We start from the raw sequence: 15,129 nt of genomic DNA, 5'->3' as shown, positions 1-15,129 counted from the left end.
TTGCCCATAAAATTAATATCTTTTTGCGTGTATACATACATAAGGGTTGTAAAATGATATATGTATGTGTATGTATTTAATCATAATTTATTTTATACACATGTCCTGTATATAATATATCGCGAAGATAGATACATAATAATACAATAAGCTCCAATTTTTGTACACGACATTTATATTGTCGAATTGTAAGAAATCATTAACTTGTACACGTTCCCTCTCCGTATATTTTCGAGCACACGGCACGACACGACGCGTTACTATATTATTTTACCTTCAAAAATTGCTCGGTGTAACAAAGAATACGCTATTAGCGTCGTATCTGGATCTCTTTACTCGTAAACAGGGGGGAACACTAGCACATCCTGCATACATAAACGTGCGTTCGTGCTAAAAATCGCTCAATAGACTGCGAGCCGTCAGACAGCAACGATTTTCGTCATGCCGCCACGGCTATACGTGCTGGTGAACATAGCCATCGCGATGGTGTTCGGTGTCGCGTTTTCGGAAGGTGCGAACCGCAACGAGTCTGATCAAATCGAAAGACCGATCGTGATGCGACGGGGGAGTCGCGTCCTATCGCGGGATCAAGACGCGATGTCGTTCGCCAGGTCGTCCCCTCTGTTCTTCTTGCATCTGCTTAAGCATAAACTGCAGTTTCAGAAACTAGAAAGGATCACCAGCACCACCACCACTACTACCACCGCTACAAGCAACACGACCAGCGACGATAGGGCCTGCATTTGCGTGCCGTTTTATCTGTGTAACGCTAATCAGACTATTATCACCGATGGCATGGGGGTGATCGATGTCCGGTGAGTGCTGAGTCGACTATCCAACATTTGGTGACTGATGACGTTTTTTCCGAGTTTAAGCTTACACTCGGCTCATTGGTCGAGCCGAGTCCCGAGTTTACTGATATAGACGAATGATACTGATATCGATTGATTGATGTAGTTTACATATTTGTAACAGTGTAAATTAAATTATCTGTGAATTTTACCGATAATCTCGTACAGATAACACCTAGATTTCAGATGCACGTAGATATAGACGAATGATACTGATATCGATTGATTGATGTAGTTTACATATTTGTAACAATGTAAATTAAATTATCTGTGAATTTTACCGATAATCTCGTACAGATAACACCTAGATTTCAGATGCACGTAGATAAAGATTGACTCTCTGATACTCAGGGATCGGTTTCCTATAGAACATTGTATGTGTGTGTGTATGCACAATTAGTAACAAAATAGCTTATCGTAGTTCCCGGAGGTGCGCCGGGGCCTTCGAGGTTTGCTGTTATCTGCCGAATATCACAACACCAAGACCTACGACTACTCCAACGATGACACCCACTACTACGACTACCACCAGCAGCACTACTACTACTACTACTACTACCACCACGGCCAGGCCGCCGAATATCAATTGTATCTGCGTGGAGATTTCTCTATGCGACCCTAATGGGATTGTTACTATTTCCGGGGAGGGTATAATAAACCCTCGACGCGGTCTTAGCCTGTGTCCCGGGGCCAACCAGGTCTGCTGCAGGATACTGGCCACCACCACCACCACGACGCAACGACCGACGAATCCTCCGACCTCGATGACGACGTCTACCTCATCGCCTGGTCAGATTCAGCTGTGTTTCGTGTGCGGTAACGCCATTCAATGCATCACCTGTGGACTCATCATTTCGCCCGGTACCGGCGTGATAGACCCCAGGTTCCCCTTGCCGCAAACTGACCTCTGCTCGAGGAGCTTGACGAGCAGCGCGTCACTTTGCCAAGACGGGACGATCTCGTCCAGCGTGGAGCTTCTGGGTCCGCTGAAGAACCCGGGCACATCGCAGGCCTGCTATTGCGTCAAGACCTGGATGTGTTCGGAGGGCAACGTAGTGAGCCCCGACGGTCTGGGTGTAATCGACCCGAGGTTCACCACGTGCTCGTCCGCGGACCAGGTGTGCTGTCTCTCCACGGGGATCGATTTGCAGGTCCTTCGCAGCGGCGACGCTTTCTTGTCGTCGCCCGAGCGTTTCATCGCAAATATGAAGCCCAAATCGTTGTCGCAGACGACTTGCGGCATACGCGACGACAGCTATGCGCCATGTAAGTATGAGCCGAAACATTGTCTCTCCCGATAAAGAAGATAATTATATATGATAATTTATTTATTTATACAGGAGTACTCTCTAGAGAAACAGAGAAAGCTGTGCGAATGATTACAGAATTGCTACAAGTTGCAATGTTACGCAACACATTAGGAATAAAAGGAAGGGAGTCTTGTGATTAATATTTTTTTCGTGAAGTAATTCTAATAACATATTTATATATGATCTTTCGGTTGAGGAGGAGGCATAGCTCCTCGCATAATTTCTCAAACGAAATACCGAGCCGCCGTAACTCAGCGAAATATAAACTACGGCCGATGTATCCCGAGTTGAGCACTTGCAAACTGATTTATACCAACAATTCGATTAAACTTCAATTTGAGTCCAAGTTTGAATAGAGTTTAAACTCGAGTCGACATTTAATCAGCGTCGGTAGAAACGGGCATTAGAACGCTTCGCTTCATTCGAACAATCGTGATAACAGCCGCCGATCTCCACAGCGCAGCCTTTTCCCGCTGACTCGGAGAAGACCTACTTCGCCGAATTCCCATGGATGGTCGCACTCTTGGTGAAGTCTACGGGCGAGTCTGACGTCTTCCAATGTGGCGGCTCAATGATTAACGACAGGGCCGTCCTCACGGCCGCGCATTGCGTTATAAGGTACGCGCGAGTCGAAAGCGCCACATCCTCGAGTGCGCGAAGACGAGTTTCGAGAAGAAAGCTTTTGAGACTCAGTTCCTGCCTAAATCCTCCTCCGCAGTCAGAAACCTGAGAACTTGGTTGCACGGTTCGGCCAATGGGACGCAGTGAACAATGCTCAAGCGCTGCCAGCTCAAGAAGCGGATGTCCTCGCGATAATCACGCACCCGACGTATTACAGCGGCGGACTGTTCCATGACGTAGCTGTGCTGGTTCTTGAGAAATCGATTACTTACAGCGCAAACATCCTGCCGATTTGTCTACCTGAACAAGGTATGGTCTTTGCAGCCGGAACCAGGTGCTACGGAACAGGATGGGGCAGCAGCTCCTTCGGTAAGTCTTCGTTGACTTTGTACACTAAGTTCCTCGTGTATCTTGGCCTTGACATTGGTTCACGTGTTTTTCAGGACCAGAAGGCACATACCAAGCAAAGCTTCGAAAGGTCGACGTTCCCATCGTCGATCGCGCGGTGTGCCAGACACGTTTGCGGAGCACAAAGTTGGGCGAATACTTCCAGCTGCACGGGTCGTTCATCTGCGCGGGAGGTGAAGCGAATAAAGACATGTGTCGTGGTGATGGCGGTGGGCCTTTGGCCTGTCAAACTGCTACGGGACAATTCTTTCAGGTAAAGCGGATTATTGTCATTTGAAGGATGATAAATAAACCTCTTGTTAATTGCCATAAATTCTTTGATGACAAAACAAAACGAAACCAGATAATATTGAAGAGGAAATAAATCAAATTGGTTCTTGATAAGTAAATGAATATTTGTTTCAGGCTGGCATCGTGTCGTGGGGTATCGGTTGTGGAACTTCTGACATTCCTGCGGTGTACACCAGCGTATCGCAGCATCGTCAATGGATAGACAAGCAACTGGCGACTTACGGGGTGTAGTGATGTATAATACTTTGCATAATATTATAACTATTGTCATGCGTGTCTTACGTAACATCACTTGTGTGAATTAAACGATATGTAATGTATGTATAATAAAATATAATTATTAGATATTACAATATATACAATATAAATAAAATATTAGAATAATCACTCATATATTATATCACTCATATATTTGGTCGAGGTTCTTGGACTACCTGGTGGATTTTGGATATTGCATCGTCATCACATTCTTCGAGGACTATACAGGGAAAAAACCCATGCGACCGAGTGTCTAATTCAAAGTTGCAGACGATTTGCACATTTCGGGCGAAATTTAAGAGGTGACACCCACCTCCCTGCCACCGCTCCGCGCTTAGCAGCCGAGGCGACGATCGCGGTGTGTTCAGGTCCGTCGCTGTATAAGAAATCAGTTGGGGCGCACCCTCGCGTTATATTATTAAAATTTTTTCCTCGTTTAATAATTTTAAAATATATGTTTAGGCATTATTTATATATATATACAGGGTGTTTGATAGCTGATCATGCAGACGAAAGTTGGAGATAGATTGGGTGTAGCCAAGAAGAAAAGTCATGTACCATAATGTCAAATTGCCAATAGTTATCGAGTTATTAATTAAAACATGTGAGCCAACAAGCGCGTAAAGAGCGGAGGGCGATCGCAGTAAGCACGTAGACATTTGATACAGGCGGAGTCAGCGAGTGACGGTAGGCGAGCGCGCGCGGCGAGGGGCATCGTAAACAATAAGAGGCGAACGCGCGCGACGAGGAGCGAGCGAGCGCAAGTGACAAGAGGCGAGCGAGCGAGCTATAAGGAAAAAGCTATAAAGGAAGGAAAAAAGTTTAATGTTAATATGATGCGGGGCGATGCTCTAGCCGATTTCTTATATAGCGACGGACCTGAACACACCGTGATCGTCGCCTCAGGCACTGAGCACCGAGCGATGGCAGGTTACCTCGTGAATTTTGTCCGAAATGTGCAGATCGTCTCCAGCTCTGCTCTAAATAGCAAAAACTTAGTTACATGTATTGAACCTTTTTTTTTTCGTTAATCTGAGTGATCTTTTTTCCTTAACTAACAATAATTTGAAAATCGTATAGTAAACCTCATCGCAGCATGATAACGCGTATTCGAAAAATTCAAGGACTGCATACATTTACCGGAATATATCTTTTCTACATATTTACCGGAATATATCTTTTCTACATATTCTCACGAAAGTATGACGGAAAATCATTTTTAATTATATGTGATTCGTTAAAAGAAAAATTTTAATTATTTAGCACAAGTGAAACCAAGCTATTTCAACATATTTAATTGTAGGTAATAAAAAATTGAAAAACGTAGGTAAAAAAAAATTGAAAATTACTAGCTCATATTATTTAGCTATTTAGATTACAAAAGAACAGAAAACATTTAACGTACAATAAATATAGTTGAAGAGAAAAAGGGACTATTAGAAAATATATAGAATTTAGCGGAAGTATTTCAGTCATTATAAAAAAGAAGAAGGAGGATAGCTTTGTGCTCAATTCTCGACTCCGAAGTCAGATCTTCCAGTAGCCGTGATCGTCTAGTGGTTAGGACCCTACGTTGTGGCCGTAGTAACCCAGGTTCGAATCCTGGTCACGGCAATGTGTGAAAGCATTGTCACGGTGGAAGGTTTTTTTTTTTATTTTTTTAATTATAACACACGTGCAGAGCACATATTAAAACGTTTTTAATTTTTCATAATTTTTTTCTCTTAATATATACAAATTAGACTTGCAGATTTTGTTAAAATAATTACGCGCAAATATTTCGTTGAAAATTGTATTTGCTAAGGTTATATGTTCTCGAGTTTTATTTACATTTCTTTGTTATAAATTTCTCTTGCACAATCAGAGGATATATTTTAATTTAAGCTGACCTGCACAATAAAAAAATACATTTTTCCACGCACAGCACAACGCGTCAACGTTGTGAAATCGAATTATGAACTTTAAATACGAAATACCTCATTCTACAACGCATAACATCTGTTTTTATATACACGTTTATATAAGAAATAGTCGACAAAAAAACGTATAAATATTTCGATGTGGAGATAATTAAGCCATGTATGTATTCATGACTTCCTGCTAAAGATTAAAAACGATTACTCTTGAAACTTATATAATTGCGTAAATATTGTGTGAATAGGAAATTGGTTTTTTGCATTATTACGACATATTCTTGTGTATATATTATTTTTCAGATTTTTTTTTTTTTTTTTTTAAAATAGTGCTTTATCTGTACATTTAAATAATCTTCTGAGAAGATTTTATGCTGTACGAGAAAGGTGATTCCAAGTGGATTTGTCAAGCAAATTTAGAGGGATATTTATTCGCTGGCGATTGTTATTTATTCAGTTTGTGGTTGATATAGTTTTAGGTTATTGATAAAAGAAGAAGAAAACACAAACTAGGATAATGTACCACAGCGGCAAACTCATTCCCTTATGTTGAGGTTTAACACTCGTAATTTCTCAGAATAAATTTCTCGATTTCCTGCAAAGCGTCTACGTTCGGCAAAGTGACAAGTAGCGTAATTCGTACTATTCGTATTCGATGAAATGGCAGTGGTAATTGCCATTTCCGATCAGATAGTAGCGCTGAATGAGAACGCTATTGCAACACCTGCGAACAATACCTGCCGGTCGATTATACGTCACCTGAATTGCGTGCAGCGTTGAAGCAGGACAATCTCGACAATCTTCCTGTATCGACGTGCGTCATTAATAATTATTAAGTGACACATGCGACGTCAACCTGGTCGATTGATCCAGTTCTTTTCTCTAACGAGGTTATTCCGCGACAAACTTTTAATATTACGTTTGTAGCTCGTGGTTATTTTATTTGTTTTTCGATACACACATAATATATATTTCTAAAAGTTAAAATTGGGTATCATGTAACGGGTAGCGAATCAGCCAAAAATATCGGTTCGAATTTTAGGCAAATTTTATTTTGTCGCATTCGGTAGCAAACGAAGTATTCAATAACCGAGCAATTTCCGTTGTTGTTTACGATCCTTCGTCAACATTCTGGCAGCATTATCGCTTATACTGCATGTAAATAATACTTATCGGAAACCAAACGAAACTTTTCATCTAACTTAACGTATTTGATTTGAAATTTTCATTTTTCGGTGAACATTAAAAATTTCACGTGTAAGTGCTTGTTATAAGCTGTCTTGTCCAGTGAAGATTAAAAAATCGAACTACAGCACATGACTAAAAATAGAAATTACTATAAATTGTCAATATTAATGACACGTCGCTTCGGCTTTGATTTTATCTGTCTGCTGATGTATCATAGTTTTATTTTCGAGCTAAACATACATCTACCAGTCGCAGCGGGGAAGACGAAACGAAACCTATTGACACAAGGCCTGCCAACGCACAGACGATTATATAAATTATTTACATATACATTATATAAATTCCATTGACCCGTGTCCGTTTTCCTTGTAATCTGAAATTAATATGACGCCATACATCTCTCCCCTCTCCGTGCCGCTGCCGCTGCAAAAATAAAAATCGCGCGCGAATATCACGGCGAACGAGCTGTCGTACGAATGTTCAGGCTCGTCTAGACGTAATCTCATCTTGACCTTAACACCAAAAATCAGTGTGTGCTAATCGTGACGAGCGTATGCCAGTCGCGTTTAAGCGGCATGTCGCAATTATTCGGCCCGAGAACTCTCGGGTTATCCCCAAAGCTCGCACGTTGTTTGCTTCATCGAGCCGAAGGAAAACGATCGGACCAGCCAGAAATCTCGCCGGGACGAGCGAATAAGGTGCATTCCGGGCGAAGATGCGGGCTGGCTCGAGCAAATTTACTCGTGAATCTTGCCTCGCTCGTCGTTTATTCACCAGCGATTATCGGAGGGTTGTTATCACGTCACTTTCAGGCGACTTTCGTGAAGAAGATAAAACCGAGCTGCCTCGGGGAAGCCCCTGCCGGCTGGAGGACGGTGCCGCGCGTAGGGTTCGTTTGGCCCGGAGCCAATCGGGACGACGGGCACTCAAGGCTTGCTGTTCACGAGGAAGGTGAGACACACGAGGCTCGTGCGTCACAGGAACGGCGGAGTGTACATGCACCTTCCATCGAAATATCTGGAAAAACCGCCTCGCCTCCCAGGGCCGACGCACACGGACGGGAAATGCCGGTTCTCCAAGTCTCCACTTGGAGTGGTAACGATGTCGAATCGAGACAAGGTGGGGGAGTTCGCGATAAATGCCCGGAGTAGGGATCCTGTGGATATACAGAGGAAACTGCTCACGGTTCAGCGCTCAGGATCACACTAAACGTGTATCGTAGCTCCGAGTGGAAGGTGCTCGTCGCGCTGTGTCCTTGGCGTCCGTCTCTGGTGAGTCTCAGCTCGAATACCGAGCCCTGAAATCGCGCGAGTACTGGCGAGTACTCGAAAACACGAGTAGACAAATACGACATCTCGGGACATTCCTGACGCGACAGGTTTATGAAACGATTCACGGTGACTACATAGATCGTCCTCTGCGACACGAGGTCCTCACGCGAGTATCCTACGGCGGGAAAATTTGCTGATTCCTTTGACGGTCGACCGCGTCTACTCGGGATTACCGGCTGGCCGAAATTCACTCCGACAAGACCGGTTTGCGATCGCGTCATCCGCAATATTCTACAATTTCGGCTAAATCTGGCAGCTTACGACCGAGACGAGATTATGTAACGCGCCAGCGATGGAGTTCGCAGAAAGACGTTAAACGAATTTAACGGCGGATTATCTTCTACTTCCGTTTAGCCACCGTTTACGACGGCCGTTGAAGCCGAGCATTGTTTACGTGTGTGTGTGTGTGTGTAGATAGATGAAGGAAAATATTTTCATTCGATGGGACACGCTCGTCTGCGTCTTTATCGCGGAAGAGCCTTGGAGCTCCACCGGCCGCACGAGGACGTCGAGTATCCTGGCTAATTGTGCAGTCGAATTGTCACGGTCCGCGTACATCACGATCGTCCGCCTTTAAGGAAAATGCTTCTCTCTCTCTCTCTCTCTCTCTCTCTCTCTCTCTCTCTCTGTCTGTCTCGTTTACAATATCTCGTCTCGAGCAGGAAATTTTTCTCAGTCTTAATGACGAATTCAAAGGTCAATAACGACTACTGTTATAATTGGAAGATTCTCGAAGCAAGATGATTAGTGGAATCTCCTTATCGGCGGTGATTATTTCTCTTTATAACAAGGCAGGTTGTTTGTAGTAACGAGTAGTTCTACTCGTTGAATTTAAAATCGATATAATCTGTGAAATATTCTGTATAATTAAAGAAGAGCAAATGGAGCAGTTATATGAGATAACGCGGGTAGCGACCTTTGGCATGATTTTTTAGACATCGTTATTACCGTGATAAATAATTTCTAACGTCACTCAGATTCTCGAACAAGAGATGTGTCTTCTCTCACGACTCGCCGCGGTTATCGCGGATATTAATTGCTATAATTGTGACGACATACATATTGCGTTTCACACGCCTAATGTGTATCTCGCGTTCCGGCAAATCGGGGGAATCCCGGACAGGAGGAAAATGATCGAGACGCACGATACGAGCACGGGCGAGGAATTAATTCGCCATTATCTCATGGTCATCATTAGAACTTTGAGATTAACTCGCTTTCTCTACGGGACAGCGAAACAGCGGGATTTAATAATACCTGCGAATATTTTGCACTTTAATTAGTTTTGTCGGTTTATTTTGCATCTTGATTAGTCTCGCGCTCGATTAATATATCGACGAACGTTTATTTATGCGGAACCTCGTAATCGTCATCAATATTTCTCCGTGACAACCAGGACCGCCGAAGGCTGAATTATTACCTTGCTTCGTGAGGATCGCACACACACGCGCACACACACACACACACACACACACACACACACACACACACACAAACATGTAAGTGGAAGCAACTGGAGACTTCACGGACTACTGAATCCTGGCGAACCAAGTTCATCCACGATCCTCGCGGCTATCATCGCTATATATAGTCTCGAAAAAGAAGATATCTTCTTGCCGAGACGCATCAGTGTCGAGATTTTTGCTTGAGCCCGTCGTAAAACCAATGCCAACGAGTGAGCGAGAACGACGATCGTTCCCGCGACACTGCATTTTGCACACTCCTGGATAAGGATTCGACTCATACTTGGTCGAGAAAGGCACAAGCGTGAAAGACAGCTATCCTGTTGCAAGTGCAAAAATATTCGCGCAAGTACCATACAACGGGTGCTGCGAAAAAGGGAGACATTACACAAGTAGAGAAGGACCTGGCGCTTTTTAATTCACATTTATGACGGCTAAATATTTGGTATATTGGCACAGCATAGTATAATAAATGTGTGCGTGCGTATGTATAAGCATGTTTATTAAATATTGTATATAGGCACATAACACAGGTCTACAAGGTTTTGTTGTTGGGCAGCTGGGGGTCGTTTCCCAAGTAATTTTCTGCGTAGAATCCTAATCCGAGGTCAGAATTCGCCCATCACGTCAGGATTTTGAGATATTTGAGGTTATATACTCGAAAAATAGCTTTTTGGGCTACTTTTGAGGTTATGTATAGGACGCACAAAATTGTTCAGCTCTTTTCTTCTAATTGCATCATTTAGTACATCAAAGTACCGATTATAATCGGTGCTTTGATAATCGTTCTGCGACATCCGGTTTTTACATGATTTTTATGATTCTATTAGATGCGGCAGGGTGGACGTCTTTTAGATTTGATCCTTGACCTCAAGGATCATCGGTGATTCGCTGTCCAGTGTGAGTGTATGTATGTAATTACGCTGTTCTCTCGTTCACCTCGTAGGCATATTAGAATTCTCGGATCCGTGACCATGTGGCGACTGGTTTCCACGCTGACCTTGCTCGGCACGGTCTTGGTGACGGCGTTGCCCGCGGCGCAGAATCCCGGTGATCTCGGAAGTCTCATCGATCAAGTGTTCCCCAGCAGCAGTACGACCCCGCAGTCGGTGCCCCAGATCGGCGGCGACATCGACACCCTCATCAAGGACGTCTTCGGGACCGGGAACGTCACCACCGCAGCCCCCCCTAACGGGCTGATCCTCGGCTCGCAAAATACCCTGTCGCCGAAACCGGACAACTGCGAGTGCGTGCCCTATTATCAGTGCAAGGAGGGCAAGATCCTGGAGACCGGGATCGGCATCATCGACATCAGGTCCGGTTTTGGTGGTAACGATCGGCAGTCCCAGGGGTGAGTCTAAGATTACCAAAGATCGGATTCTCCGCCCTGGCTTCACTCCGGACGGTGATGTGTTTCATTCACGGCATGCCACTTCCCACCCGCTCCTTTGATGGTAAGACGAAGGTTGAAAGTTTTATAACGACTTCGGTGCGACCGCGCGCGACGGACGTGACTTTCGTTTCCTTGGAGCCTGGAGCGCAGAAATGTGTCCGCGAGAATGCATTATGTTGCATTAAGTGCCGGCCGCAAGCTTAGCAACTCTGCGCACAGCGCACAGTAAACTCGAGTCAACGCATAAGGAAAAATGTAAGAAAAACGTGTAATGTTAGTCATGACAGAGCATATCATCATCTACGAAGTAAGCATACCAAACATTTCGCATAAGATTTCTAATTTGACAAATTAATATTTTGTCTACATTTTTTTTACTTTCCTAAACCATGCGGTATAACTTGTTGAGAAAACTGAACCACCAATAACTATATACATGTATTGTAAAAAAGTAATATAAATTTTAAGAAGGTATTAACTTATCAAACATTCCTCTCTCTCTCTCTCTCTCTCTCTCTCTGCTATATTCTTTTTCTCATTATAAAATATATTTGATACTTATCTCATAAATAATGAGTCTCATCACGTGATGATCGTCGCTCTTGTCATTTTATAATTTTTTTTTCTCGCGCGTTGACACAGGCTTATTTTGTTTCACTATAAATTAAATTTACGGCCAGCATTTAACACAACGCAACGCGAATACGGACGCGAAGCCCGTCTTCCCGCATGCCGATTTTCGCGCGTGTTACTTTCGTCTCCAATTTCAAATACCAGTCCCGAGAACATTGATAAGGTACGAGATAAGGGCTGTCGTACGCGGTCCGGCAACGTGTCGTATGGTGTGTGGTTTGCGTCAAACACGAAGAACGATCGAGTATCCCAGGTGGAAAGCGGAAGTTGCCGCGCGTTGCTGCTGTTGCCCAATCAAGAGAAGTTTGCCTTTCCCTTGTTGCGCGCGCGGTTCGAGATAACACCGTGTAAATGGTGATGCAATTAGACGTATCTCGCGTGAAAACGTCATTGTTGCGGCTTATCGAGGACATCGTCGCCACAACGTTTTCGGTCGAGTGTCCCTTCTATTATATTACGCATGTAACCGCGCTCTCTATCTTCTCTGGATATCTTCATTGTATTATAATATAATACCGGTTGGAGTTGCATGTCGAGTTGAAATTTTTGAGATATCGGGACTCGTTGACTGCCGATTGGCAGTTTTCCCTCTCGTTGTTCTTCGTACATGAGTGAATCTATGAACGTTTGTGTAAAAATGTTGCCGTTTCACCAGGCGGGTTAGATCCGGCGCGAATTACGGGCTGGAAATTGCTCGATATGGTTCCTACCTGATCGTTTCGAGAGCATGCCTATTCACACACATCGCATGGGATCTTATCTTTGGGAACTCAAATCCCCCTGGAGCTGCCAAAATATGCAACTATTCTAGTTGTTATTCCGAGCGTCCGTGTGGCTGCATCGCATCGCACGAACGATGCCGCCATGACGAGCGCGATGACAGAGATCGAACCGAGCGAACAGCAAATACAGAACAGAGGAAGTTACTTTTTAACAGCGAATTAACAAGGTAGTGGGACGGTTTCAAAGGTGTCTCGTATCGAGTCACCTCGTTACAAGTTAACGAATTTTAAGTCGCTTCAAGAGTTCGAAGAGGCGTCTTAAAAGAAGAGGCGTCACGGTGATTCGTTAAAGAAAGAACAGATGTGTGTCGTTGTGAAGGAAACCTCGTGAGCTTCGTTGGCGAAATGTATATTCCTCTTATCGACTGTTCGTGCAGATGGGAAATTGCGTCACGCTACTCGCGTTACACGCGATTAATCGCAACGCCCACGAATTGTTATTCTGACAGTATCGCTATCGTTGTTGAACACAAACAGAGGTCTCGGGCCATGTGAGAACTACTTGGATGTCTGCTGCAAGCCACCGGACACGGTGGATATACCGGTCACGCCAACTCCAGACCCGCGAGTCGGATGTGGGAAACGAAATCCTGAGGGAGTTGGCTTCCGGATCACCGGCCAGAGCGACAACGAGGCGCAGTTCGGTGAGTTCCCCTGGATGGTGGCGATCTTGAAGGAGGAGGCCATCGGCACCAGCGGACAGAAGCTGAACGTCTATCAATGCGGAGGTGCCCTCATCCACCAAAAGGCCGTCCTCACCGCGGCTCACTGCGTCAACGGGTTAGTCGCGTTCTAGGATAATCAGAAGATTTACGTAGAAATATATTCTGCTGCGTACAATTGCGCGCAATAATTATGGTGTATAGTTATGACAGACATATATAATTATAACCCAGTTGGAAATCCGCTGATCGTTCCTCTAACTTTGCGATTTGTCTCGCCGTCGGCCGTTCGCAGGAAGCAGCCGCACGAGCTGAAGATCCGTGCGGGAGAATGGGACACGATGACGAAGAGCGAGGTCTTCCCGCATCAAGACCGCGACGTCGAGACGATCGTGGTCCATGAGAAATTCCACTCGGGTGCGCTCTTCAATGACTATGCGCTTCTGATCCTGAAGGAGCCGGTGGAATACGCGGAGAACGTGGATATCGTGTGCCTGCCGGAGACGGGCATGATCTTTGACGGATCCAAGTGTTTCGCCAGCGGATGGGGCAAGGACGTGTTCGGTAAGACAGACGATGAAGAAGTTGGTGTCGCGATTCGGAATTCACGCATAGGTCATGTAGTATGATAATGTACATAATTTATGTGCAATTATATGCGATTTTACATAATTGCGCATCATCTTTTTGGATCGGGAGTGGGCTCAAAGCTCAAGCTGAATTCAGACTGGTCCAGATTGACTGACGCAGCGTGCTTTCACGGGATGATATTTAATTACAGGCAAAGAAGGACGTTATCAGGTGATCCTGAAAAGGGTGGAGCTCCCTATTGTTCCTCACAACAGCTGCCAGGACATCTTGCGCACCACCAGGCTAGGAAACTACTTCCGTCTGGACAAGAGCTTTATCTGCGCAGGTGGAGAAGCGGGAAAAGACACTTGCAAGGTAAATTTAACGGCATTTCCCACAAAGAGGCTTTGGTCGTGCACATATTTATCGGCAAACCGCGTGCTACCACGCGTTTATTTATTCCCGAGGAATGTACGGCATTTTCGCATGTGCGATATTTTCCCTCTCGCATCGAGCAACCGCTTTGCGAATTTCCGTTTCTAGAAAGAAGAAAAGAGATAAGAATGAAACTTGAGACTTGATTATTATCCGAGTGTCGTCCGATGATTATCCGTGTGTTCGAACAACCGTTCGCCGAAGAATTATCCTCTTGCGTCTTCGCGCATTCCTTCGTGTCCGAAGGAGACTGATCGTTTAACTTTGGCCGCAGGGTGACGGCGGAAGTCCTTTGGTCTGCCCGCTGAAGAACGACCCGCGCAGATACGTCCAGGCCGGCATCGTAGCCTGGGGACTCGGCTGCGGTGAGGACGGCACTCCCGGTGTTTACGCTAGCATATCCAACGGGCGCAACTGGATCGACGAGCAGATGGCCTTCCACAATCTGGACAACACCGTTTACCAATATCGTCCGTCGTAGAGTCCGACCGACCATCGCTCATCCGATGTGCCAGTCGAGCAGGCGAAATTTTTCCACTTACTTATCGCAGATTGCGCCGACGTTCTTTCGCAGAAGTGTCTTCCACACAGGCAACTCTAGACCGCGAGAGCAAATGTGATGTTTAATAAGTCGTTGTTGCGTCGACTCGATACTCAGAAGAATGGCATAATTTTCCAAATGAGTTCCCTTGATACGTATTATTGTCTCTCTGCACTTGTATACTCGCGAGCCGAGTTCAAAAGATTCGTAGACTCAAGGGACGGATTTATAAATAGCCGCACTGACAGGCTGCGTGAAGATCGATGGGAATGAAATTTTATAACTGACGTACAAAAGTGGACAGTACATTTATATTAAATATAAAGAAACAAGAAATGTAACATTGATTATTTATTCCTCCCTCTGCTCCTCCCCTTTGTACTGAGAAACCTTGATTTTGCAATAATCTCTGATTGATTAGCTGTCGATTTATCGAAAATAAATTACGGAATATAATATCAACTGTCTTTTTCTGTTAA

The 15,129-nt window shown here is 44.6% G+C and overlaps 1 protein-coding gene and 1 non-coding gene across 2 annotated transcripts; both read left to right on the top strand.

Moving 5' to 3' along the window:
- Positions 1-426: 426 nt before the first annotated feature.
- Positions 427-14,991, top strand: LOC105191948 (uncharacterized). The gene is made up of 12 exons (XM_025305784.1): positions 427-815; positions 1,273-2,117; positions 2,620-2,779; positions 2,880-3,151; positions 3,226-3,443; positions 3,596-3,708; positions 8,052-8,111; positions 10,581-10,985; positions 12,920-13,222; positions 13,400-13,668; positions 13,886-14,049; positions 14,384-14,991. The coding sequence occupies exons 1-12, from the start codon at positions 442-444 to the stop codon at positions 14,588-14,590; spliced, it is 3,390 nt and encodes a 1,129-aa protein (XP_025161569.1). The 5' UTR covers positions 427-441; the 3' UTR covers positions 14,591-14,991.
- On the top strand, positions 5,282-5,353 carry TRNAH-GUG (transfer RNA histidin (anticodon GUG)). The gene has a single exon. It is a non-coding gene; the product is annotated as a tRNA-His (tRNA).
- Positions 14,992-15,129: the final 138 nt, after the last annotated feature.

This window comes from Harpegnathos saltator, unplaced genomic scaffold (assembly GCF_003227715.2).
Source record: "Harpegnathos saltator strain DR-91 unplaced genomic scaffold, Hsal_v8.6 scaffold71, whole genome shotgun sequence".
Lineage (NCBI taxonomy): Eukaryota > Metazoa > Arthropoda > Insecta > Hymenoptera > Formicidae > Harpegnathos > Harpegnathos saltator.
The sequence above is the reverse complement of the archived record's forward strand: the minus strand, read 5'-3'. Positions and strand labels throughout refer to the sequence as shown.